Source organism: Oncorhynchus masou, chromosome 18 (genome assembly GCF_036934945.1).
Source record: "Oncorhynchus masou masou isolate Uvic2021 chromosome 18, UVic_Omas_1.1, whole genome shotgun sequence".
Classification (NCBI taxonomy): Eukaryota; Metazoa; Chordata; class Actinopteri; order Salmoniformes; family Salmonidae; genus Oncorhynchus; species Oncorhynchus masou.
In genome coordinates this window covers 13,024,010-13,051,326 of record NC_088229.1, presented here as the reverse complement: position 1 = coordinate 13,051,326, position 27,317 = coordinate 13,024,010, and the positions used below count along the sequence as shown (strand labels likewise).

Genomic DNA, 27,317 nt, shown 5'->3' with positions numbered 1-27,317 from the left:
AGGTCCAAAAGGCTTCTAAATAGCTTCTACCCCCAAGCCATAAGACTCCTAAACATCTAGTCAAAGGCTACCCAGACTATTCACATTGCCCTCCCCCTCCACACCACACCACTTCCACTCTATGTTGTCATCTATGCATAGTCACTTTAATAACTCTACCTACATGTACATACTACCTCAACTAACTGGTGCATCCGCACATTGACTCTGCACCGTCACCCCCCTGTATATATTGTTATTTTTTACTGCTCCTCTTTAATGACTTATTACTTTTATCTCATATTCTTATCTGTATTTTTTGAAACGGCACTGTCGGTTAGGGTCATTTCACTGTAAGGTATACACCCTATTGTATTCGGCGCATGTGACGAATAGCATTTGATTTGAACATTGGAACCAATAGAATGGCAAACACACTGAAATGGCAAACACACCAAAATGGCAAACACACCAAAATGGCAAACACACCAAAATGGCAAACACACCAAAATGGCAAACACACCAAAATGGCAAACACACCGAAATGGCAAACACACCGAAATGGCAAACACACCGAAATGGCAAACACACCGAAATGGCAAACACACCAATCTGGGGAACTCCAGGCAGGTTAAATCAAACACTCAAAGTATATGAAAGATTTCAAATAATATTTAATTAATTCAATGTCCTTAATCTTTGGCTGGGTTCTGGTTAATTTGTCTGATATTCTGGTTCCCTGTGGGGTACCTCACGGTGGGTAGTGTTCTGACAGGCTGGCCACACAGCAGGGAGTCTACAGAGGGCTGTGTTAATTAGGCCATCGGAAACATCTCCCACGGATGCTACATAACACCAGCCACTGAGCCTGTTCAGTCTGATCTGATAGAACTGACCCCCTGGAGCTTGTTCAACAATGCCTGCCAAATACCGCTCCATCAAAACAGAACACGTTTTATTCATGCTTGACATGCTTCAGTTTTTGGATTCTGTGTATTTCATTGCCTCGGGGGTGGCAAGTAGCCTAAAGGACTCTTTTCCCTATGTAGTGCAGAGGAGGCTAGTGGGAGGAGCAATAGGAGGACAGGCTCAATGTAATGGCTGGAATGAAATCAATGTTTCCATTTGTTTGATGTGTTTGGTACCATTCCATTGATTCCATTCCAGTCTTCTCCTCTGCCTCCTGTCTATAACTCCTCTCACCAGCCTCCTCTGATATAGTGCACTATTTAAGGAATAGAGTGCAATTTGGGAAAAAGCCATAGTTTAAGACGTGGGTGATAATGAAATGGGAACTGAACTGGTAACAAGAGGGCTGCTGGTCTCTGATCCCAGGTTGTACCGTAGAACAAGGCACCCTCCAGGAGCATCGCACCGCGGCTCACGCTGCTCCTCTCAATGTGTGTGTGTGTGTGTGTCTGGGTGTCTTGGGAAAAAGGCAAAGGATTCATTTATATTCTACGATTGTTCTGTCGTCACACTGTGTTGTGTCCTTGTTGTCGTACCTGGCAAACAATGATGATTAAGACTGTGTGTGTGTGTGTGTGTGTTTGTTTCAGTAGTAGACAGTACCTGGCAAACAGTGATGATTAAGACTGTGTGTGTGTGTGTGTGTGTGTGTGTGTGTGTGTTTTCAGTAGTAGACAGTACCTGGCAGACGGTGATGATTAGTGCTGGCAGTAAGAACACTGCTAGGGTCATCCAGGTGATGTAGGCCTTGAGCCCCCACTGCTCAGCGAAGTGACCCCAGCACTCAAACTCTCCTGGAGACACCTCCGACCGCGAGAAAATGAAGAACTGAGGGAGGAAGGACGGGACAGATTGAGGAGGGGGGAGAGAGGGAGGGAAAAGGGCAAGGGTGGGAGGATGGAGGGAGGGAGAGGTCAGGGAGTCAAAACCAAACACATTTCTAACTTACAGAACAGGAGGCCACACTGTCTAGGAAACTTCCACTGAACTCATAATACAAAAAATAAGCTGGGTATTTTTTTTAAAATGGGTATATCTTGAATTTGACTGCAGGCTCTGGGGTCAGGGCAGAAGTGTCCCTTTGAGACTTTTACTTAACCTTTAGTCATGCTGAGACCAACGCCTCTTTCACAGATCAGTCCTGTATACCCATCTATCCACATAAAACACATCAATATACACTACACACATCAATATACACAACAATATACAGTACACATCAATATTCACATAAACACACAAAAAGCAAAACACAATGAGCCAGCTTGTCATCTATCTGGTGCACACATGAGGTAGCCTATACCGAGGTACTACCTGAGGTAGCCTATACCGAGGTACTACCTGAGGTAGCCTATACCGAGGTACTACCTGAGGTAGCCAATACCGAGGTACTACCTGAGGTAGCCAATACCGAGGTACTACCTGAGGTAGCCTATTCCGAGGTACTACCTGAGGTAGCCAATACCGAGGTACTACCTGAGGTAGCCAATACCGAGGTACTACCTGAGGTAGCCAATACCGAGGTACTACCTGAGGTAGCCAATACCGAGGTACTACCTGAGGTAGCCAATACCGAGGTACTACCTGAGGTAGCCAATACCGAGGTACTACCTGAGGTAGCCAATACCGAGGTACTACCTGAGGTAGCCAATACCGAGGTACTACCTGAGGTAGCCTATTCCGAGGTATACCGAGGTACTACCTGAGGTAGCCTATACCACCTGTACCAATACCGAGGTACTACCTGAGGTACTACCTGAGGTAGCCAATACCGAGGTACTACCTGAGGTAGCCAATACCGAGGTACTACCTGAGGTAGCCAATACCGAGGTACTACCTGAGGTAGCCAATACCGAGGTACTAGCTGAGGTAGCCAATACCGAGGTACTACCTGAGATAGCCAATACCGAGGAACTACCTATTCTGAACAGCCAGGCCAGTGTCCCTACCTCCATCTTGTTCTGAGGACACGGCGCTGCTGCCAATCCCTGAGCTCACCTGTGTGAATTGTTTGTTTGTTTATAGTTATATTGCTCAATATCTCTCAATTTTGAAAGTGGATTTTACATTGCATGTATGACCCTGTTCATCCGGATCGCTGTAATATGCAAAAAAATGTACAATCACTACCAGAGGTTGTATGTAGTCAGTGAGTAAATCAACCACAACCAACCACAACTTCTCCCGTGAGTTTCTACTCTCTTTCAGAGATAAAGCTCACACTCTCCAAAACAGCAATGCATTGCCTGATGGTTGTTTCAAGTCAACAAGGGAAACTAAGAAGAAACAAGGCTCAAGAGGTGCTGTCAGAAACAGACAGACTACAGGGGTGGGAATGCCATCACCCGCTCCCAGTGATCACCCTGTCAAATGTGCGGTCACTAAATAATAATCACTCCAGAGAATGCATTTCCACTGCTTCAGAGTGCAATGGCGGCGAGCAGTTCTTGTGCTGATGTTGCTTCCAGAAGCAGTTTGGAACTTGGTAATGAGTGCTGCAACCAAGGACAGATCATTTTTACACGCTTCGCAATTCAACACTCGGCGGTCCCATTCTGTGAGCTTGTGTGGCCTACCACTTCGCAGATGAGCCGTTGTTGCTCCTAGATGTTTTCACTTCACAATAACAGCACTTACAGTTGACCGGAGCAGCTCTAGCAAAGCAGAAATTTGACAAATTGACTTGTTGGAAAGCATCCTATGACAGTGTCACTTTGAAAGTCACTGAGCTCTTCAGTAAGGTCATTCTACTGGCTATGTTTGTCTATGGAGATTGCATGGCTGTGTGCTTGATTTTATACACCCGTCAGCAACACGTGTGGCAGAAATAGCTGAGTCTACTTATTTGAAGGGGTGTCCACATACTTTTAAATACACTGCTCAAAAAAATAAAGGGAAAACTTAAACAACACAATGTCACTCCAAGTCTGTCCACTTAGGAAGCAACACTGATTGATTGACAATACATTTCGCATGCTGTTGTGCAAATGGAATAGACAACAGGTGGAAATTATAGGCAATTAGCAAGACACCCCCAATAAAGGAGTGGTTCTGCAGGTGGTGACCACAAACCACTTCTCAGTTCCTATGCTTCCTGGCTGATGTTTTGGTCACTTTTGAATGCTGGCGGTGCTTTCACTCTAGTGGTAGCATGAGACGGAGTCTATAACCCACACAAGTGGCTCAGGTAGTGCAGCTCATCCAGGATGGCACATCAATGCGAGCTGTGGCAAGAAGGTTTGCTGTGTCTGTCAGCGTAGTGTCCAGAGCATGGAGGCGCTACCAGGAGACAGGCCAGTACATCAGGAGACGTGGAGGAGGCCATAGGAGGGCAATAACCCAGCAGCAGGACCGCTACCTCCGCCTTTGTGCAAGGAGGAGCAGGAGGAGCACTGCCAGAGCCCTGCAAAATGACCTCCAGCAGGCCACAAATGTGCATGTGTCTGCTCAAACGGTCAGAAATAGACTCCATGAGGGTGGTATGAGGGCCCGACGTCCAGGTGGGGGTTGTGCTTACAGCCCAACACTGTGCAGGACGTTTGGCATTTGCCAGAGAACACCAAGATTGGCAAATTTGCCACTGGCGCCCTGTGCTCTTCACAGATGAAAGCAGGTTCACACTGAGCACATGTGACAGACGTGACAGAGTCTGGAGACGCCGTGGAGAACGTTCTGCTGCCTGCAACATCCTCCAGCATGACCGGTTTGGCGGTGGGTCAGTCATGGTGTGGGGTGGCATTTCCCTCCATGTGCTCGCCAGAGGTAGCCTGACTGCCATTAGGTACCGAGATGAGATCCTCAGACCCCTTGTGAGACCATATGCTGGTGCGGTTGGCCCTGGGTTCCTCCTAATGCAAGACAATGCTAGACCTCATGTGGCTGGAGTGTATCATCAGTTCCTGCAAGAGGAAGGCATTGATGCTATGGACTGGCCCGCCCGTCCCCCAGATCTGAATCCAAATGAGCACATCTGGGACATCATGTCTCGCTCCATCCACCAACGCCAAGTTGCACCACAGACTGTCCAGGAGTTGGCGGATGCTTTAGTCCAGGTCTGGGAGGAGATCCCTCAGGAGACCATCCTCCACCTCATCAGGAGCATGCCCAGACGTTGTAGGGAGAGGCACGTGGAGGCCACACACACTTCTGAGCCTCATTTTGACTTGTTTTAAGGACATTACATCAAAGTTGGATCAGCCTGTAGTGTGGTTTTCCACTTTAATTTTGAGTGTGACTCCAAATCCAGACCTCCATGGGTTGATACATTTGATTTCCATTGATAACTTTTGTGTGATTGTCCGCACATTCAACTATGTAAAGAAAAAAGTATTTAATAAGAATGTTTCATTCATTCAGATCTAGGATGTGTTATTTTAGTGTTCCCTTTATTTTTCTGAGCAGTGTATATATAGTGTACGTGCCTGGACCTAACAATAAGGAAGCTGCTGACAGGATTACAGACTGGTTCAATGCTTCAATTTCACGATCGGCTGACCAGACAGCATTTGTGCTTGGGGATTTTAATACGCTCTCTCCTCCCCACTCTGCAACAGTACGTCACTTGTCTGACTCGCTCAACGCGCATTGTGGAACAGTGTTGTGGCAACATAGATGACACATACAAGGCAGTTTGCAGAGCATCCATCAGGAAATCAGACCATAACGTTGTCCGTCTCTTATCGAGATAAAGCCAACCGGTTGAAATGCAGAAAACCTGTAGTGAAATCCATTCAGGCATGGAAAGAGGAGAGCAGGGAGGAGCTCAAGGACTGCTTTGATGTCACAGACTGTGGGGGGTTCTTTGACTGTTGTAGGGAACCCCATGAGTTGACAGAGAGTATCACATCTTACATCCAGTTCTGTGAGGATACTGTCATTCACACAAACACTGTCAGAGTATTTCCCTAAAACAAGCCAAGGGTGTCTAAGAAATTGAAAATGTGCCTAAATTAAATTAAGTTTTCTTTCCTGAAAGTAAATGCAGATGCTGTAAAGGAGAAATAATTAATTAATTTAGGTCAAACATGTGGAAAGCTAAAAGTGGAGCAGAGGTTCTGTACAGGCAATCCAAGACAAGCTTGGGATGGAATGCAATGATGGGAGGAAGAGAACAGAGAACAATTCAAGACAAGCATGGGACAGAATGCAATGATGAGAGGAAGAGAACAGAGAACAATCCAAGACAAGCATGGGAAGGAACGCAATGATGAGAGGAAGAGAACAGAGAACAATCCAAGACAAGCATGGGAAGGAATGCAATGATGAGAGGAAGAGAACAGAGAACAATCCAAGACAAGCATGGGAAGGAATGCAATGATGGGAGGAGAGAGGAAGAGAACAGAGAACAATCCAAGACAAGCATGTGAAGGAATGCAATGATGGGAGGACAGAGGAAGAGAACAGAGAACAATCCAAGACAAGCATGGGAAGGAATGCAATGTGGGAGGACAGAGGAAGAGAACAGAGAACAATCCAAGACAAGCATGGGACGGAATGCAATGATGAGAGGAAGAGAACAGAGAACAATCCAAGACAAGCATGGGACGGAATGCAATGATGCGAGGAACAGAACAGAGAACAATCCAAGACAAGCATGGGAAGGAATACAATGATGGGAGGAGAAAGGAAGAGAACAGAGAACAACCCAAGACAAGCATGGGAAGGAATGCAATGATGGGAGGACAGAGGAAGAGAACAGAAAACAATCCAAGACAAGCATGGGACGGAATGCAATGATGAGAGGAACAGAACAGAGAACAATCCAAGACAAGCATGGGAAGGAATACAATGATGGGAGGACAGAGGAAGAGAACAGAGAACAATCCAAGACAAGCATGGGAAGGAATGCAATGATGGGAGGACAGAGGAAGAGAACAGAGAACAATCCAAGACAAGCATGGGAAGGAATGCAATGATGGGAGGAGAGAGGAAGAGAACAGAGAACAATCCAAGACAAGCATGGGAAGGAATGCAATGATGGGAGGACAGAGGAAGAGAACAAAGAACAATCCAAGACAAGCATGGGAAGGAATGCAATGATGGGAGGACAGAGGAAGAGAACAGAGAACAATCCAAGACAAGCATGGGAAGGAATGCAATGATGGGAGGACAGAGGAAGAGAACAGAGAACAATCCAAGACAAGCATGGGAAGGAATGCAATGATGAGAGGAAGAGAACAGAGAACAATCCAAGACAAGCATGGGACAGAATGCAATGATGAGAGGAAGAGAACAGAGAACAATCCAAGACAAGCATGGGAATAAATGCAATGATGAGAGGAAGAGAACAGAGAACAATCCAAGACAAGCATGGGAAGGATTACAATGATGGGAGGACAGAGGAAGAGAACAGAGAACAATCCAAGACAAGCATGGGAAGGAATGCAATGATGGGAGGACAGAGGAAGAGAACAGAGAACAATCCAAGACAAGCATGGGAAGGAATGCAATGATGAGAGGAAGAGAACAGAGAACAGAGAACAATCCAAGACAAGCATGGGAAGGAATGCAATGATGAGAGGAAGAGAACAGAGAACAGAGAACAATCCAAGACAAGCATGGGACAGAATGCAATGATGAGAGGAAGAGAACAGAGTACAATCCAAGACAAGCATGGGACGGAATGCAATGATGAGAGGAAGAGAACAGAGAACAGAGAACAATCCAAGACAAGCATGGGAAGGAATGCAATGATGGGAGGACAGAGGAAGAGAACAATCCAAGACAAGCATGGGAAGGAATGCAATGATGGGAGGAGAGAGGAAGAGAACAGAGAACAATCCAAGACAAGCATGGGAAGGAATGCAATGATGGGAGGACAGAGGAAGAGAACAGAGAACAATCCAAGACAAGCATGGGACGGAATGCAATGATGAGAGGAAGAGAACAGAGAACAATCCAAGACAAGCATGGGACGGAATGCAATGATGCGAGGAACAGAACAGAGAACAATCCAAGACAAGCATGGGAAGGAATACAATGATGGGAGGAGAAAGGAAGAGAACAGAGAACAATCCAAGACAAGCATGGGACGGAATGCAATGATGAGAGGAACAGAACAGAGAACAATCCAAGACAAGCATGGGAAGGAATACAATGATGGGAGGACAGAGGAAGAGAACAGAGAACAATCCAAGACAAGCATGGGAAGGAATGCAATGATGGGAGGACAGAGGAAGAGAACAGAGAACAATCCAAGACAAGCATGGGAAGGAATGCAATGATGGGAGGACAGAGGAAGAGAACAGAGAACAATCCAAGACAAGCATGGGAAGGAATGCAATGATGGGAGGACAGAGGAAGAGAACAGAGAACAATTCAAGACAAGCATGGGAAGGAATGCAATGATGGGAGGACAGAGGAAGAGAACAGAGAACAATCCAAGACAAGCATGGGAAGGAATGCAATGATGGGAGGACAGAGGAAGAGAACAGAGAACAATCCAAGACAAGCATGGGAAGGAATGCAATGATGAGAGGAAGAGAACAGAGAACAATCCAAGACAAGCATGGGAAGGAATGCAATGATGAGAGGAAGAGAACAGAGAACAGAGAACAATCCAAGACAAGCATGGGACAGAATGCAATGATGAGAGGAAGAGAACAGAGTACAATCCAAGACAAGCATGGGAAGGAATGCAATGATGAGAGGACGAGAACAGAGAACAGAGAACAATCCAAGACAAGCATGGGACAGAATGCAATGATGAGAGGAAGAGAACAGAGAACAGAGAACAGAGAACAGAGAACAATCCAAGACAAGCATGGGACGGAATGCAATGATGAGAAGAAAAGAACAGAGAACAGAGAACAATCCAAGACAAGCATGGGAAGGAATGCAATGATGAGAGGAAGAGAACAGAGAACAATCCAAGACAAGCATGGGACAGAATGCAATGATGAGAGGAAGAGAACAGAGAACAATCCAAGACAAGCATGGGACAGAATGCAATGATGAGAGGAAGAGAACAGAGAACAATCCAAGACAAGCATGGGAAGAAATGCAATGATGAGAGGAAGAGAACAGAGAACAATCCAAGACAAGCATGGGAAGGAATGCAATGATGGGAGGACAGAGGAAGAGAACAGAGAACAATCCAAGACAAGCATGGGAAGGAATGCAATGATGGAAGGACAGAGGAAGAGAACATAGAACAATCCAAGACAAGCATGGGAAGGAATGCAATGATGGAAGGACAGAGGAAGAGAACATAGAACAATCCAAGACAAGCATGGGACGGAATGCAATGATTGGAGATTTGACACCGTTGATTTTTAAAGACAAATGTCAACCAAATATGTGACAGCATCCCCAATTCCTCTCCTACCAGAGAACAAGGTGGCCTCATGCCTGTCACATATTAAACCACACAAAGCTTCGGGCCCAGACGCACTACAGGGCAAGTAATGAAGGTCTGCACCGACAAGCTACAAGAGAGTCTTAACACTGTTTCAACTCCTGCTGAGCACCTGCACAGTGCCAAACTCCTGGAAGGTGCCAACCATTGTACCGGTGCCTTAGAAGCCAAGGGCCAAATCAACAAATTGCTTTCGACCTGTGGCCTTCATGCCCCTTTGGGCCAAATGCATGGTGAAGGGTTGTCAGTAAGCACCTTACGCTGTCCATAGCAGAGCAACTGGACCCATTACAGTTTGCCCATAAGGCACAGAGGGAGACTGAGGATCTGACCTTGGTGAACACGGTGGCTAGTCACCTTCAACATGCAAAATCATATGCACACATTTTAGTTATTGATTTTAGTTCAGCTTTCAATACAATGCATATATACACACACTGCTGAAACGACTGCTGGACCTGAATGTCACCGGAGGCCTCACATGTTGGATCAAGGACTTTTTAACTGACTGACCACAGTGGGTCCTCAGGAATGGGGCCCTCTCTGATTAACTGACCCTGACCACAGAGAGTCCTCAGGAATGGGGCCCTCTCTGTGTCCTTTCACCATTGTTGTTCTCTATATACTCTAACGAGATGAAAATCCAAGGAAACAATGTGAGCCATTTCAAGTACCCAGATGACATGGCTCTGGTGGGACAATTTTTTAAAGATGCTACGTCAGATCGGGACGGCTATTTTAAACAGGCCAACGACCTTCAAGAATTGTGCCGGTCAAGTGCCCACCACATCAATGTGGACAAGACAACAGAGCTGATAATCAATGGCAACAACCTGCCAATGTCCCAACCACTCTCTCTGAATGACCAACCAGTGGAGATGTTTGAGCGTTTCAAAGACCTAGGGACACAAATTGAGGACAAGCTGAGCTTTACAGAGAATGCAGACATTTGCCAGTGCCTGTTTCTAATCAGGAAATTGAAGGGGTTTGGGGTCAGCCAGGATGTTCTTGAGAGGGTGTACAGCAGCTTGGTGGAGAGCATCCTCATGTTCAATATGACAGTATGGTCATCTGAGCGTGAGGAACAAAAGCAAACTGACTGGAATAGTAAACACAGCCAGCAAAGTAACTGGTTGATCACAGGCACAGTGAAGCAGTCTGTTCCACAAGGCAGCCAAAAAGAAGACACTGGCTGTCGTGGGCGACCCCTCCCACCCTCTACACCCTCAGGTGGAGACCCCTCCCACCCTCTACTACACCCTCAATTCGTAAGGTTTCCCTCTGGCAGACGCTTCAGGCTAAGTTGCTTGTGCTGTAGGACTACTAACTGCAGTGTAAATTGTACCGGTATATGTACTTATCTATCCAGTGCAGTTGGAGCCGTGGTCATTTGTGAGAGAATGTATCAATGTCCTCTATGTTTTCAGTTTACGCAGTAGGATGGACTGACTGGTTTAAGTGTGTGTGATGTGAGAATGCATGTGCATGTGATTATTTTAATGTCAGGTGATGCCATCTTGTTCTCTACCTCCATCTTGTTCTGAGGGCAGCTCTACCTCCATCTTGTTCTGAGGGCAGCTCTACCTCCATCTTGTTCTGAGGGCAGCTCTACCTCCATCTTGTTCTGAGGGCAGCTCTACCTCCATCTTGTTCTGAGGGCAGCTCTACTCCATCTTGTTCTGAGGGCAGCTCTACCTCCTTGTTCTGAGGGCAGCTCTACCTCCTTCTTGTTCTGAGGGCAGCTCTACCTCCATCTTGTTCTGAGAGCAGCTCTACCTCCATTTTGTTCTGAGAGCAGCTCTACCTTCATCTTGTTCTGAGAGCAGCTCTACCTCCATCTTGTTCTGAGAGCAGCTCTACCTCCATCTTGTTCTGAGAGCAGCTCTACCTCCATCTTGTTCTGAGGGCAGCTCTACCTCCATCTTGTTCTGAGGGCAGCTCTACCTCCATCTTGTTCTGAGGGAAGCTCTACCTCCATCTTGTTCTGAGGGCAGCTCTACCTCCATCTTGTTCTGAGAGCAGCTCTACCTCCATTTTGTTCTGAGGGCAGCTCTACCTCAAGGTTTGTTGGGTGAAGTCAACGGTAGTCAAGCTTAAGTCAACGGTAAGTAGGCAGAAGCTGTCATGTTAGGGCTAGGGTTAGGGATGAGCTGGGATGTGGACATGAAGCTAGGGATAGGGATGAGGCTAGGGTTAGGGTTGAGCTGGGATGTGAAAATGAGGCTAGGGTTAGGGTTGAGCTGGGATGTGGACATGAGGCTAGGGATAGGGATGAGGCTAGGGTTAGGGTTGAGCTGGGATGTGGACATGAGGCTAGGGTTAGGTTTAATGTCCCCTACAGTACCTACCTGTGGTTTGGAGAGAAGTAGGGTCAGGCCCCATGATAGGGTTAGGGTCGGGGTCAGGGTTAGGGTCAGGGTTGGGGTTAGGGTTAGGGTCAGGGTTAGGGTCAGGGTTAGGGTCAGGGGGCAGTGATAGCGTTCCTACCTGTGGTATGGAGAGCAGTAGGGCCAGGCCCCAGGCCGTCATGATAGGGGTGTTCCAGCGCGACACGGACCCACCACGGTAGGCTTGCAGTGGGCAGCAGATGGCATAGTGCCGATCTACCGTCATGGCAACGATCATATAGGAGGACGCGAACATCCCTACGATCTGCAGGTACTTTACTGAGCGACACAGAAAATCCGGCCCCTGGAACCTTCCTGTGATGTCCCACACCAGCTGGGGAAGTACCTAAGGGACGGACAGGAAACAGGAGGATATTAAACTTTGCTATGTTAGATACTATCATACTACTTAGAATTAATTATCAATACATGATGCTAGTGTGGATAAAGAAACAGAGTAGACTAGCTCCTAAAGCAATGGAATAAAAAATAATATTTATTTGAATGATCAGGCCATTTCCATTGTGTTTTGAGAACTGCGCCCAGTCCACCACACAATGGTGGGCGAATGTGTGCTTAACTGACAGGTCCACAGTCAATACAGAAGTGCAGCCAGTATGTCAGTGCGTTAGAGGGTTGGGGAATAGTTGACTCATTCATATTGTTGTAATCAAAGCCATTAGTAAACATACTAGAGTGGTCATGCTAGCTAGCTGCACCGAAACAGTATGTCCTCATTACATAGATCACTCATAGGCTACTGATGTTGAGTACACCAATGTGGTGCCTAGCAACCAAAACAGGGTTGGGATCAATCTCAAGAAAACTGGAGTCGACTCCATACCCTGAGGTGTCAGTCTCACCTGGAACAGCGCCACCACCAGGTCAGCAAGACACAGGTTGACCATGAACAGGTGCATGGGAGCGTTTTGTTTCCTCCGGCGAAGCAGCACCCACAGTACAAAGCCGTTTCCCAGGGTAGTCAGGGCCAGTACCAGGCCCAGCACCCCTATCTCGGCCCGGGCCAGGCCCAGATCCCTCACCCTGGGCTGGGGTATGGCTTGGGGCGTGGTGGTTGAGGCGTTCTCTGGGATAATCCAATAGTAGGACCCTGCGCCTCCATGAGAACTGTTGAGGGACGTGAAGTCGGAGAAGAGGGAGGAAGTGAAGTTGTTTCTTCCTGCTGTCGCAGATGTCAGAGAGGAGTGGCCTAATCCATCCCAACCCGTTTTCTCTGAGATACTTTCCATGCCTAAGTAATAACAAAAATAAAACAACAGAAACCTTAGAAAAAGAATAATGATAAAATCGCTTCCTGAGTTTGTTTGTGGAGGGAGAGGGCACAGAGGGCCTGTAGAAATAACCGAGTGCTAAATCCCAACTCCGGTCTCTACAAGGAGCATGCAAGTCACAAGCTTACCTTGTTTGTTTACGTCAAAATAAACATTTTGTGTTAAGATCTGATAATAAACCATTGGTTTGTTAGTTTGGGATAATCCCATTTTTATTAAATTATGTTCAATTGCCCAACAATTTGTTGGACAGACGAGTTGTCTTACTATCCCTCTCCCCTTCCTTCCTACGTCTTATCACTGTCTCTGTCCAGACATCTTGTCATAACTTCTGGCATCTTTCATTGACTTCTTCCAAGGTCAATATAACAGGCACAAACTCTGTGATTTTGGGAATAGAGCTTCATGCTTCTAGCAAGGAAATGGAAGAGCGAGAGAGACAGAGAGAGCGAGAGCGAGAGAGAGACAGAGGGAGAGTGAGTGAGTGAGTGAGTGAGACAAAGAGTGAAAGAGAGAGAGAGAGATATATATATATAGAGCGATGGAGACAGCAAGAGAGAGACAGAGCACTAAAATAGGCCCCATTAGGGCCAGCGCAGACTCTTTGTTTCATTGATTGTGATCTTCCTGGTAGGTTTTGTCATGAAGATTTAAATAACTTTTACAGGTCATTTCATTGTCTTGTTATAAAACAAACATTTGACGGCCTTATCATTCATCACCATTACCACAAAATTATTATGTTTGAACAATACAGTCAAACATAATATTTAATCAAACAAATCAAATATTGTCATGTGATTCAACTTTTCAACATATTGCATATTTCCTGTCAGTGTGTATGTAGGTCAGTAAAGCTGTGCTTTTATGGAACACTTCTACAGTATAGACGGTTTGGTTGTTTAGCAACTAAATGATGGTGGGACGAAATAGAACGGGTTGGCTTAAATTATTCACAACATGTAAGCTTATATTTTGTCTCCAATGTTAATTGAAAACACAAATAAATTAGCACAATTAGCACTTGTTTGTCAAATACATTGTTACTGATGTTGGTTATCTAGATAGCGAATGTTAGTCATATTAACATTGATATGAAATCAGTCAAAACATCCAGAATCACAACAACAGGCTGACTTCTGCGCTATGGAAGTGCGCACATCGTTTTTGTGATGTTGTCAGCTAACCCATCTATGTCTGTTGGTAACAGTTCCACAGTGTTGGTAACAGTTCTACAGGGTTGGTAACAGTTCTACAGTCTTGGTAACAGTTCCACAGTGTTGGTAACAGTTCCACAGTGTTGGTAACAGGTCTACAGTGTTGGTAACAGTTCTACAGTGTTGGTAACAGTTCTACAGTGTTGGTAACAGTTCTACAGTGTTGGTAACAGTTCTACAGTGTTGGTAACAGTTCCACAGTGTTGGTAACAGTTCCACAGTGTTGGTAACAGTTCTACAGTGTTGGTAACAGTTCCACAGTGTTGGTAACAGTTCTACAGTGTTGGTAACAGTTCTACAGTGTTGGTAACAGTTCTACAGTGTTGGTAACAGTTCCACAGTGTTGGTAACAGTTCCAGAGTGTTGGTAACAGTTCTACAGTGTTGGTAACAGTTCTACAGTGTTGGTAACAGTTCTACAGTGTTGGTAACAGTTCCACAGTGTTGGTAACAGTTCTACAGTGTTGGTAACAGTTCCACAGTGTTGGTAACAGTTCCACAGTGTTGGTAACAGTTCTACAGTGTTGGTAACAGTTCCACAGTGTTGGTAACAGTTCCACAGTGTTGGTAACAGTTCCACAGTGTTGGTAACAGTTCCAGAGTGTTGGTAACAGTTCCACAGTGTTGGTAACAGTTCCACAGTGTTGGTAACAGTTTCACAGTGTTGGTAACAGTTCCAGAGTGTTGGTAACAGTTCCACAGTGTTGGTAACAGTTCCACAGTGTTGGTAACAGTTCCACAGTGTTGGTAACAGTTCCACAGTGTTGGTAACAGTTCCACAGTGTTGGTAACAGTTCCACAGTGTTGGTAACAGTTCCACAGTATGTATGTTGGTAACAGTTCCAAAGTGTGTATGTTGGTAACAGTTCTACAGTGTATCTGTTGGTAACAGTTCCACAGTGTTGGTAACAGTTCCACAGTGTTGGTAACAGTTCCACAGTGTTGGTAACAGTTCTACAGTGTTGGTAACAGTTCCACAGTGTTGGTAACAGTTCCACCGTGTTGGTAACAGTTCCACAGTGTTGGTAACAGTTCCACAGTGTTGGTAACAGTTCCAGAGTGTTGGTAACAGTTCTACAGTGTTGGTAACAGTTCCACAGTGTTGGTAACAGTTCTACAGTGTTGGTAACAGTTCCACAGTGTTGGTAACAGTTCCAGAGTGTTGGTAACAGTTCCACAGTGTTGGTAACAGTTCTACAGTGTTGGTAACAGTTCCACAGTGTTGGTAACAGTTCCACAGTGTTGGTAACAGTTCCACAGTGTTGGTAACAGTTCCACAGTGTTGGTAACAGTTCTACAGTATGTATGTTGGTAACAGTTCCAAAGTGTGTATGTTGGTAACAGTTCTACAGTGTATCTGTTGGTAACAGTTCCACAGTGTTGGTAACAGTTCTACAGTGTTGGTAACAGTTCCACAGTGTTGGTAACAGTTCCACCGTGTTGGTAACAGTTCCACCGTGTTGGTAACAGTTCCACAGTGTTGGTAACAGTTCAACAGTGTGTCTGTTGGTAACAGTTCCAAGGTTTTGCTAAAAGTTCTACAGTGTGTCTGTTGGTAATAGTTCGGCAGTGTTGGTAACAGGTCCACAGTGTTGGTAACAGTTCTACAGTGTTGGTAACAGTTCCACAGTGTTGGTAACAGTTCCACAGTGTTGGTAACAGTTCCACAGTGTTGGTAACAGTTCTACAGTGTTGGTAACAGTTCCACAGTGTTGGTAACAGTTCTACAGTGTTGGTAACAGTTCTACAGTGTTGGTAACAGTTCTACAGTGTTGGTAACAGTTCCAGAGTGTTGGTAACAGTTCCACAGTGTTGGTAACAGTTCCACAGTGTTGGTAACAGTTCCACAGTGTTGGTAACAGTTCCACAGTGTTGGTAACAGTTCTACAGTGTTGGTAACAGTTCCACAGTGTTGGTAACAGTTCCACAGTGTTGGTAACAGTTCCAGAGTGTTGGTAACAGTTCTACAGTGTTGGTAACAGTTCCACAGTGTTGGTAACAGTTCTACAGTGTTGGTAACAGTTCCAGAGTGTTGGTAACAGTTCCACAGTGTTGGTAACAGTTCCACCGTGTTGGTAACAGTTCTACAGTGTTGGTAACAGTTCCACAGTGTTGGTAACAGTTCCACAGTGTTGGTAACAGTTCCACAGTGTTGGTAACAGTTCTACAGTATGTATGTTGGTAACAGTTCCAAAGTGTATCTGTTGGTAACAGTTCCACAGTGTTGGTAACAGTTCCACAGTGTTGGTAACAGTTCTACAGTGTTGGTAACAGTTCCACAGTGTTGGTAACAGTTCCACAGTGTTGGTAACAGTTCCACCGTGTTGGTAACAGTTCTACAGTGTGTCTGTTGGTAACAGTTCAAAGGTTTTGCTAAAAGTTCTACAGTGTGTCTGTTGGTAATAGTTTGGCAGTGTTGGTAACAGGTCCACAGTGTTGGTAACAGTTCTACAGTGTTGGTAACAGTTCTACAGTGTTGGTAACAGTTCCAAGGTTTTGCCAATAGTTATACAGTGTTGGTAGCAGTTCCACAGTGTTGGTGACCGCTACAGGGTTGGAAACAGTTCTACAGTGTTGGTAACAGTTCCACAGTGTTGGTAACAATTCCACAGTGTTGGGAACAGTTCCACAGTGTTGGTAACAGTTCTACAGTGTGTATGTTGGTAACAATTCCACAGTGTTGGTAACAGTTTTACAGTGTTGGTAACAGTTCTACAGTGTTGGTAACAGTTCTACAGTGTTGGTAACAGTTCTACAGTGTGCCTGTTAGTAACAGTTCCACAGTGTTGGTAACAGTTCTACAGTGTTGGTAACAGTTCCAAGCTTTTGCTAACAGTTTTACAGTGTTGGTAACAGTTTCAAAGTGTTGGTAACAGTTTTGCAGTGTTGGTAACAGTTTTGCAGTGTTGGTAACAGTTTTACAGTGTTGGTAACAGTTCTACAGTGTTGGAAACAGTTCTACAGTGTTGGAGACAGTTCTACAGTGTTGATAAGAGTTCTACAGGGTGTCAGTTGGTAACCGTTCTACAGTGTATCTGTTGGTGACAGTTCTACAGTGTGTATGTTGGTAACAGTTCCACAGTGTTGGTAACAGTTCTACAGTGTTGGTATCAGTTCCACAGTGTTGGTAACAGTTCCACAGTGTTGGTAACAGTTCCACAGTGTTGGTAACAGTTCTACATTGTGTCTATTGGTAACAGTTCCGCAGTGTTGGTAACAGTTGCACAGTGTTGGTAACAGTTCCACAGTGTTGGTAACAGTTCTACAGTGTTGGTAACAGTTGCACAATGTTGGTAACAGTTCTACAGTGTTGGTAACAGTTCTACAGTGTTGGTAACAGTTGCACAGTGTTGGTAACAGTTCCACAGTGTTGGTAACAGTTGCACAGTGTTGGTAACAGTTCTACAGTGTTGGTAACAGTTCTACAGTGTTGGTAACAGTTGCACAGTGTTGGTAACAGTTCCACAGTGTTGGTAACAGTTCCACAGTCTGTATGTTGGTAACAGTTCCAAAGTGTGTATGTTGGTAACAGTTCTACAGTGTGTATGTTGGTAACAGTTCTACAGTGTGTATGTTGGTAAAAGTTCCACAGTGTTGGTAACAGTTCTACAGTGTTGGTAACAGTTCCACAGTGTTGGTAACAGTTCCACCGTGTTGGTAACAGTTCTACAGTGTGTCTGTTGGTAACAGTTCTACAGTGTTGGTAACAGTTCCACCGTGTTGGTAACAGTTCCACCGTGTTGGTAACAGTTCTACAGTGTTGGTAACAGTTCTACAGTGTTTGTAACAGTTCTACAGTGTTGGTAACAGTTCTACCGTGTTGGTAACAGTTCCACCGTGTTGGTAACAGTTCCACCGTGTTGGTAACAGTTCCACCGTGTTGGTAACAGTTCTACAGTGTTGGTAACAGTTCTACAGTCTTGGTAACAGTTCCACCGTGTTGGTAACAGTTCCACCGTGTTGGTAACAGTTCCACAGTGTTGGTAACAGTTCTACAGTGTGTCTGTTGGTAACAGTTCTACAGTGTTGGTAACAGTTCTACAGTGTTGGTAACAGTTGCACAGTGTTGGTAACAGTTCCACAGTGTTGGTAACAGTTCCACAGTGTTGGTAACAGTTCTACAGTGTGTCTATTGGTAACAGTTCCGCAGTGTTGGTAACAGTTGCACAGTGTTGGTAACAGTTCCACAGTGTTGGTAACAGTTCTACAGTGTTGGTAACAGTTGCACAGTTTTGGTAACAGTTCTACAGTGTTGGTAACAGTTGCACAGTGTTGGTAACAGTTCCACAGTGTTGGTAACAGTTCCACAGTCTGTATGTTGGTAACAGTTCCAAAGTGTGTATGTTGGTAACAGTTCTACAGTGTGTATGTTGGTAACAGTTCTACAGTGTGTATGTTGGTAAAAGTTCCACAGTGTTGGTAACAGTTCTACAGTGTTGGTAACAGTTCCACAGTGTTGGTAACAGTTCCACCGTGTTGGTAACAGTTCCACCGTGTTGGTAACAGTTCTACAGTGTGTCTGTTGGTAACAGTTCTACAGTGTTGGAAACAGTTCCACCGTGTTGGTAACAGTTCCACCGTGTTGGTAACAGTTCTACAGTGTTGGTAACAGTTCTACAGTGTTGGTAAGAGTTCTACGGTGTTGGTAACAGTTCCACCGTGTTGGTAACAGTTCCACCGTGTTGGTAACAGTTCCACCGTGTTGGTAACAGTTCTACAGTGTTGGTAACAGTTCTACAGTGTTGGTAACAGTTCCACCGTGTTGGTAACAGTTCCACCGTGTTGGTAACAGTTCCACAGTGTTGGTAACAGTTCTACAGTGTTGGTAACAGTTCCACAGTGTTGGTAACAGTTCCACAGTGTTGGTAACAGTTCCACAGTGTTGGTAACAGTTCTACAGTGTGTCTGTTGGTAACAGTTCCAAGGTTTTGCTAATAGTTCTACAGTGTGTCTGTTGTTAACAGTTCCACCGTGTTGGTAACAGTTCTACAGTGTTGGTAACAGTTCTACAGTGTGCCTGTTGGTAACAGTTCCACAGTGTTGGTAACAGTTCCAAGGTTTTGCCAATAGTTATACAGTGTTGGTAGCAGTTCCACAGTGTTGGTGACCGCTACAGTGTTGGAAACAGTTCTACAGTGTTGGTAACAGTTCCACAGTGTTGGTAACAGTTCTACAGTGTTGGTAACAGTTCCACAGTGTTGGTAACAGTTCCACAGTGTTGGTAACAGTTCCAGAGTGTTGGTAACAGTTCCACAGTGTTGGTAACAGTTCCACAGTGTTGGTAACAGTTCCACCGTGTTGGTAACAGTTCTACAGTGTTGGTAACAGTTCTACAGTGTTGGTAACAGTTCTACAGTGTTGGTAACAGTTCTACAGTGTTGGTAACAGTTCCACAGTGTTGGTAACAGTTCCACAGTGTTGGTAACAGTTCCACAGTGTTGGTAACAGTTCTACAGTGTTGGTAACAGTTCCACAGTGTTGGTAACAGTTCCACAGTGTTGGTAACAGTTCCAGAGTGTTGGTAACAGTTCTACAGTGTTGGTAACAGTTCCACAGTGTTGGTAACAGTTCTACAGTGTTGGTAACAGTTCCAGAGTGTTGGTAACAGTTCCAGAGTGTTGGTAACAGTTCCACAGTGTTGGTAACAGTTCTACAGTGTTGGTAACAGTTCCACAGTGTTGGTAACAGTTCCACAGTGTTGGTAACAGTTCCACAGTGTTGGTAACAGTTCTACAGTATGTATGTTGGTAACAGTTCCAAAGTGTATCTGTTGGTAACAGTTCCACAGTGTTGGTAACAGTTCCACAGTGTTGGTAACAGTTCTACAGTGTTGGTAACAGTTCCACAGTGTTGGTAACAGTTCCACAGTGTTGGTAACAGTTCCACCGTGTTGGTAACAGTTCTACAGTGTGTCTGTTGGTAACAGTTCAAAGGTTTTGCTAAAAGTTCTACAGTGTGTCTGTTGGTAATAGTTTGGCAGTGTTGGTAACAGGTCCACAGTGTTGGTAACAGTTCTACAGTGTTGGTAACAGTTCTACAGTGTTGGTAACAGTTCCAAGGTTTTGCCAATAGTTATACAGTGTTGGTAGCAGTTCCACAGTGTTGGTGACCGCTACAGGGTTGGAAACAGTTCTACAGTGTTGGTAACAGTTCCACAGTGTTGGTAACAATTCCACAGTGTTGGGAACAGTTCCACAGTGTTGGTAACAGTTCTACAGTGTGTATGTTGGTAACAATTCCACAGTGTTGGTAACAGTTTTACAGTGTTGGTAACAGTTCTACAGTGTTGGTAACAGTTCTACAGTGTTGGTAACAGTTCTACAGTGTGCCTGTTAGTAACAGTTCCACAGTGTTGGTAACAGTTTTGCAGTGTTGGTAACAGTTTTGCAGTGTTGGTAACAGTTTTGCAGTGTTGGTAACAGTTTTACAGTGTTGGTAACAGTTCTACAGTGTTGGAAACAGTTCTACAGTGTTGGAGACAGTTCTACAGTGTTGATAAGAGTTCTACAGGGTGTCAGTTGGTAACCGTTCTACAGTGTATCTGTTGGTGACAGTTCTACAGTGTGTATGTTGGTAACAGTTCCACAGTGTTGGTAACAGTTCTACAGTGTTGGTATCAGTTCCACAGTGTTGGTAACAGTTCCACAGTGTTGGTAACAGTTCCACAGTGTTGGTAACAGTTCTACATTGTGTCTATTGGTAACAGTTCCGCAGTGTTGGTAACAGTTGCACAGTGTTGGTAACAGTTCCACAGTGTTGGTAACAGTTCTACAGTGTTGGTAACAGTTGCACAATGTTGGTAACAGTTCTACAGTGTTGGTAACAGTTCTACAGTGTTGGTAACAGTTGCACAGTGTTGGTAACAGTTCCACAGTGTTGGTAACAGTTGCACAGTGTTGGTAACAGTTCTACAGTGTTGGTAACAGTTCTACAGTGTTGGTAACAGTTGCACAGTGTTGGTAACAGTTCCACAGTGTTGGTAACAGTTCCACAGTCTGTATGTTGGTAACAGTTCCAAAGTGTGTATGTTGGTAACAGTTCTACAGTGTGTATGTTGGTAACAGTTCTACAGTGTGTATGTTGGTAAAAGTTCCACAGTGTTGGTAACAGTTCTACAGTGTTGGTAACAGTTCCACAGTGTTGGTAACAGTTCCACCGTGTTGGTAACAGTTCTACAGTGTGTCTGTTGGTAACAGTTCTACAGTGTTGGTAACAGTTCCACCGTGTTGGTAACAGTTCCACCGTGTTGGTAACAGTTCTACAGTGTTGGTAACAGTTCTACAGTGTTTGTAACAGTTCTACAGTGTTGGTAACAGTTCTACCGTGTTGGTAACAGTTCCACCGTGTTGGTAACAGTTCCACCGTGTTGGTAACAGTTCCACCGTGTTGGTAACAGTTCTACAGTGTTGGTAACAGTTCTACAGTCTTGGTAACAGTTCCACCGTGTTGGTAACAGTTCCACCGTGTTGGTAACAGTTCCACAGTGTTGGTAACAGTTCTACAGTGTGTCTGTTGGTAACAGTTCTACAGTGTTGGTAACAGTTCTACAGTGTTGGTAACAGTTGCACAGTGTTGGTAACAGTTCCACAGTGTTGGTAACAGTTCCACAGTGTTGGTAACAGTTCTACAGTGTGTCTATTGGTAACAGTTCCGCAGTGTTGGTAACAGTTGCACAGTGTTGGTAACAGTTCCACAGTGTTGGTAACAGTTCTACAGTGTTGGTAACAGTTGCACAGTTTTGGTAACAGTTCTACAGTGTTGGTAACAGTTGCACAGTGTTGGTAACAGTTCCACAGTGTTGGTAACAGTTCCACAGTCTGTATGTTGGTAACAGTTCCAAAGTGTGTATGTTGGTAACAGTTCTACAGTGTGTATGTTGGTAACAGTTCTACAGTGTGTATGTTGGTAAAAGTTCCACAGTGTTGGTAACAGTTCTACAGTGTTGGTAACAGTTCCACAGTGTTGGTAACAGTTCCACCGTGTTGGTAACAGTTCCACCGTGTTGGTAACAGTTCTACAGTGTGTCTGTTGGTAACAGTTCTACAGTGTTGGAAACAGTTCCACCGTGTTGGTAACAGTTCCACCGTGTTGGTAACAGTTCTACAGTGTTGGTAACAGTTCTACAGTGTTGGTAAGAGTTCTACGGTGTTGGTAACAGTTCCACCGTGTTGGTAACAGTTCCACCGTGTTGGTAACAGTTCCACCGTGTTGGTAACAGTTCCACCGTGTTGGTAACAGTTCTACAGTGTTGGTAACAGTTCTACAGTGTTGGTAACAGTTCCACCGTGTTGGTAACAGTTCCACCGTGTTGGTAACAGTTCCACAGTGTTGGTAACAGTTCTACAGTGTTGGTAACAGTTCCACAGTGTTGGTAACAGTTCCACAGTGTTGGTAACAGTTCCACAGTGTTGGTAACAGTTCTACAGTGTGTCTGTTGGTAACAGTTCCAAGGTTTTGCTAATAGTTCTACAGTGTGTCTGTTGTTAACAGTTCCACCGTGTTGGTAACAGTTCTACAGTGTTGGTAACAGTTCTACAGTGTGCCTGTTGGTAACAGTTCCACAGTGTTGGTAACAGTTCCAAGGTTTTGCCAATAGTTATACAGTGTTGGTAGCAGTTCCACAGTGTTGGTGACCGCTACAGTGTTGGAAACAGTTCTACAGTGTTGGTAACAGTTCCACAGTGTTGGTAACAGTTCTACAGTGTTGGTAACAGTTCCACAGTGTTGGTAACAGTTCCACAGTGTTGGTAACAGTTCCAGAGTGTTGGTAACAGTTCCACAGTGTTGGTAACAGTTCCACAGTGTTGGTAACAGTTCCACCGTGTTGGTAACAGTTCTACAGTGTTGGTAACAGTTCTACAGTGTTGGTAACAGTTCTACAGTGTTGGTAACAGTTCTACAGTGTTGGTAACAGTTTCACAGTGTTCATAATAATTCCACAGTGTTGGTAACAGTTCCACAGTGTTCATAATAATTCCACAGTGTTGGTAACAGTTCTACAGTGTTGGTAACAGTTCCACAGTGTTGGTAACAGTTCCACCGTGTTGGTAACAGTTCCACCGTGTTGGTAACAGTTCTACAGTGTTGGTAACAGTTCCACAGTGTTGGTAACAGTTCCACAGTGTTGGTAACAGTTCTACAGTGTTGGTAACAGTTCTACAGTGTGTATGTTGGTAACAGTTCCACAGTGTTGGTAACAGTTCCACCGTGTTGGTAACAGTTCCACAGTGTTGGTAACAGTTCTACAGTGTGTCTGTTGGTAACAGTTCCAAGGTTTTGCTAATAGTTCTACAGTGTGTCTGTTGGTAATAGTTTGGCAGTGTTGTTAACAGTTCCACCGTGTTGGTAACAGTTCTACAGTGTTGGTAACAGTTCTACAGTGTGTCTGTTGGTAACAGTTCCACAGTGTTGGTAACAGTTCCAAGGTTTTGCCAATAGTTATACAGTGTTGGTAGCAGTTCCACAGTGTTGGTGACCGCTACAGTGTTGGAAACAGTTCTACAGTGTTGGTAACAGTTTCACAGTGTTGGTAACAGTTCCATAGTGTTGGTAACAATTCCACAGTGTTGGGAACAGTTCCACAGTGTTGGTAACATTTCTACAGTGTGTATGTTGGTAACAATTCCACAGTGTTGGTAACAGTTCTACAGTGTGTATGGTGGTAACAATTCCACAGTGTTGGTAACAGTTCCACAGTGTTCATAATAATTCCACAGTGTTGGTAACCGTTCTACGGTGTTGGTAACCGTTCTACGGTGTTGGTAACCGTTCTACGGTGTTGGTAACAGTTCCACGGTGTTGGTAACAGTTCCACGGTGTTGGTAACAGTTCCACAGTGTTGGTAACAGTTCCAGAGTGTTGGTAACAGTTCCACAGTGTTGGTAACAGTTCCTCAGTGTTGGTAACAGTTCTACAGTGTTGGTAACAGTTCTACAGTGTTGGTAACAGTTCCACAGTCTGTATGTTGGTAACAGTTCCAAAGTGTGTATGTTGGTAAAAGTTCCACAGTGTTGGTAACAGTTCTACAGTGTTGGTAACAGTTCCACAGTGTTGGTAACAGTGCCACAGTGTTGGTAACAGTGCCACAGTGTTGGTGACAGTTCTTCAGTGTTGGTAACAGTTTTGCAGTGTTGGTAACAGTTATGCAGTATGTTTGTTGGTCTGTCTGCCTAACTCTCTCCTTCTGTCTGACATAAATCCTGCTTTCAGTTGTTTTCATTCTCATACTTTCCCCGGCTTGATATGACTACTTCTCCCACTATCTCTATCTCTCTCTATCCCTCTCACTCTGTATCCCCCTCTCCTCTCTCTCTGTATCCCTCTCCCTCTCTCGCTCCCCCTCTCCCTCTCTCTCTCTATCCCTCTCTCTCTGTATCCCTCTCTCTCTCCCTCTCTCTCTCTGTATCCCTCTCTCTCTGTATCCCTCTCTCCTTCTCTCTCTCCCTCTCCCTCTCCCTCTCTCTCTCCCCCTCTCCCTCCCTCTCTCTCTATCCCTCTCTCTCTGCCTATCCCTCTCTCTATCTCTCTCTCTCTCTCTCTCTCTCTCTCTCTATCCTTCTCTGCCTGTATCCCTCTATCTCATAATCTTTCTCATCCCTCGTTTATACCCCATACATTCCTCCTCTCCCTCTCTTTTTTCTCTCTTTCATATTCTTTCTCTCTCTTGCCTTCCTATGTTTACATTCTTTCTCTCCCCTCCAATCACACCCTCTCTTGATCCCAATAAAATCCAGTTTATTTTCTCCCATTTATAAATAAATAGCCCAAAAGTAAATATAATTGATATGAATGAAACTGACAATTTGAGAAACAGAGTTGTGGGATAGGGAGACCAAATAAACCGAGAGAGAGAGGAGAGGAGGAGAGAGAGAGAGAGAGAGAGAGAGAGAGAGAGGGTGGGGGTGGAGGAGGAGGATAGAGAGAGAGAGGGGAGGAGGAGAGAGAGAGAGAGAGAGAGGGGAGGAGAGAGAGAGAGAGAGAGAGGGGGGGTGGTGGAGGAAGAGAGAGTGCTGAGAGTATGGATAGAGGGAGCGTAGTGGCAGCTGAGGCAAGCTACCCAGATTAGGTGTAAGAATAACAGAATAGGTGAAGACAGATGAAAGATAAGGCAGGTGGAGGAGAAGGTGGACAATCAAACAAGAAGAAGAAGAAGAAGAAGAAGAAGAAGAAGAAGGGACAGGTAACTAGGTCATAATGGTTCTAGAATTACCATGGTGACAACAGGTGTGACATGACTGATGTTATCAGGAAGTGGGATGTAAAATCCATCTGAATATACGTTTTATATACCGGTATTTATTTACATGTATATAACCTTTCTTTAACCAGGCGAGTCAGTTAAGAATCACTAGTTATTTACAATAACAGACTACCTGGGTATAATACTCACTTTGAGAGTTAGAGGTCAGGTTGTTCTGGAAATATATATTTGAAAACTTACATCGCTCCACTCATATTATTTCTTAATTGGGTATGACTAACAAGAAATTACAAGGTTTGCAATCAGTTCTACAACAGCCACTTAATGGGCAATTTGCTGCTAGAAATAATGTTTATACTGCCTGGTAAGCGTGATAATACAGCATGACTTATTCTTCTAAAGTGTTACCAACTGTGCTGCTCTCTGCCAGAGGAATGTATCTGTAGAGAAGACCTGGGTTCAAATACTATTTGAAATCTTTCAAATACTTTGAGCTTTTGCACTATACTGTCTAGAATACCAGATGGGCAGGGTTTAACGTTTTGGGTATATGATATTGGTCCATTAATCAAGACAAGTTTAATCAAGTACAGATAAAGTATTTGAGATGATTTCAAACAGTATTTGAACCCAGCTCAGCTGTAGAGGCGTGACAACGCAACACAGCTGCATCGCTCTAACCTTGGCCCATGGGCTGGCCCACTCTGCTCAGCAGGCAGGGAGTGATGAAGAGAGAAGAAGAAGAGCAGAACCAAAGTCTCTTTCTCTCTGAAGTGTGTGTGTGTGTGTGTGTGTGCGCGTGCGTGCGTGCGTGCGTGCGTGTGTGTGTGTGCGCGCACACGTTCGTACATCTGTGTGTGTGTGTGTGTGTGTGTGTGTGTGAGTGCACCCCCGTGTGTGTGTGGTACAATATGCGTATGTGGCCATATTAGGATAAAGTGACGAAGGGGGCAGTTTAAAATCAGTGAGGGGGGCACAATTTTGGAGGGTTCCTGCGTTGGAATTACTTTGAATCCTGCTTATATCACGCAAAACCACAATAAACATCAAGTTCATATGCCGAAACTCCTAGACCATTGATTGAGTACTTTTTGAAATAACAGCCTATAAGCCTATCTCCGCTGGACTGTGTCAGCACAATGGACAGCACCTTACACACTAAAGCCGTTATGGTAATTAAAAGAGGCTGCGAGAGAGATACAGCTTACGTGAATGCAGCAATACTGTCAGATGTCTTACCAAAATAATTCAAACTAAATGCTGAAAGTAGTAGCCAAGTTATTTATGAATGCAAACAAAAATACTGAATAGCGGTTTGGCTTAGAATACTGACAAGCTGTGAATAAATGAAGCTGTGAATGAATGAATGCGAAGAGAACATAACAGCCATACTCATAAGTCAGTCTAGTAAACAAAATATTACATTGATAAAGGCATTACAAAATCTACTATACATTTAGTTACATGAACAGTAAACAAATAACTAAAAGAAGGTGAATGGAGATCCAAATAACCAAAACACAGTCTACTACAGTGAGATACAGCCTACAGCCTACTACAGTGAGACACAGCCCAGAGCCTACTACAGTGAGACACAGCCCACAGCCGACTACAGTGAGACACAGCCCACAGACTACTACAGTGAGACACAGCCCACAGACTACTGCAGTGAGACACAGCCCACAGACTACTACAGTGAGATACAGCCCACAGACTACTACAGTGAGACACAGCCTACAGTGAGACACAGCCCACAGACTACTACGGTGAGACACAGCCCACAGATTACTACAGTGAGACACAGCCAAAAGACTACTACAGTGAGACACAGCCCACAGACTACTACAGTGAGATACAGCCCACAGACTGCTACAGTGAGACACAGCCCAAAGACTACTACAGTGAGACACAGCCCACA

At 44.7% G+C, this 27,317-nt stretch overlaps 1 protein-coding gene across 1 annotated transcript in view; it reads right to left on the bottom strand.

Annotated features, from left to right (window-relative positions):
- The window catches only part of LOC135503995 (vasopressin V2 receptor-like), a 75,304-nt gene that overhangs the window by 20,189 nt on the left and 27,798 nt on the right, over nt 1-27,317 (bottom strand). Inside the window, exons 2-4 of the mRNA XM_064922225.1 lie at nt 12,555-12,943; nt 11,792-12,037; nt 1,630-1,776 (exon numbers count right to left, since the gene is read on the bottom strand). Coding sequence (XP_064778297.1) covers nt 1,630-1,776; nt 11,792-12,037; nt 12,555-12,941 — 780 coding nt within the window. The 5' untranslated portion in view covers nt 12,942-12,943. The remainder of the gene's footprint in view (nt 1-1,629; nt 1,777-11,791; nt 12,038-12,554; nt 12,944-27,317) is intronic.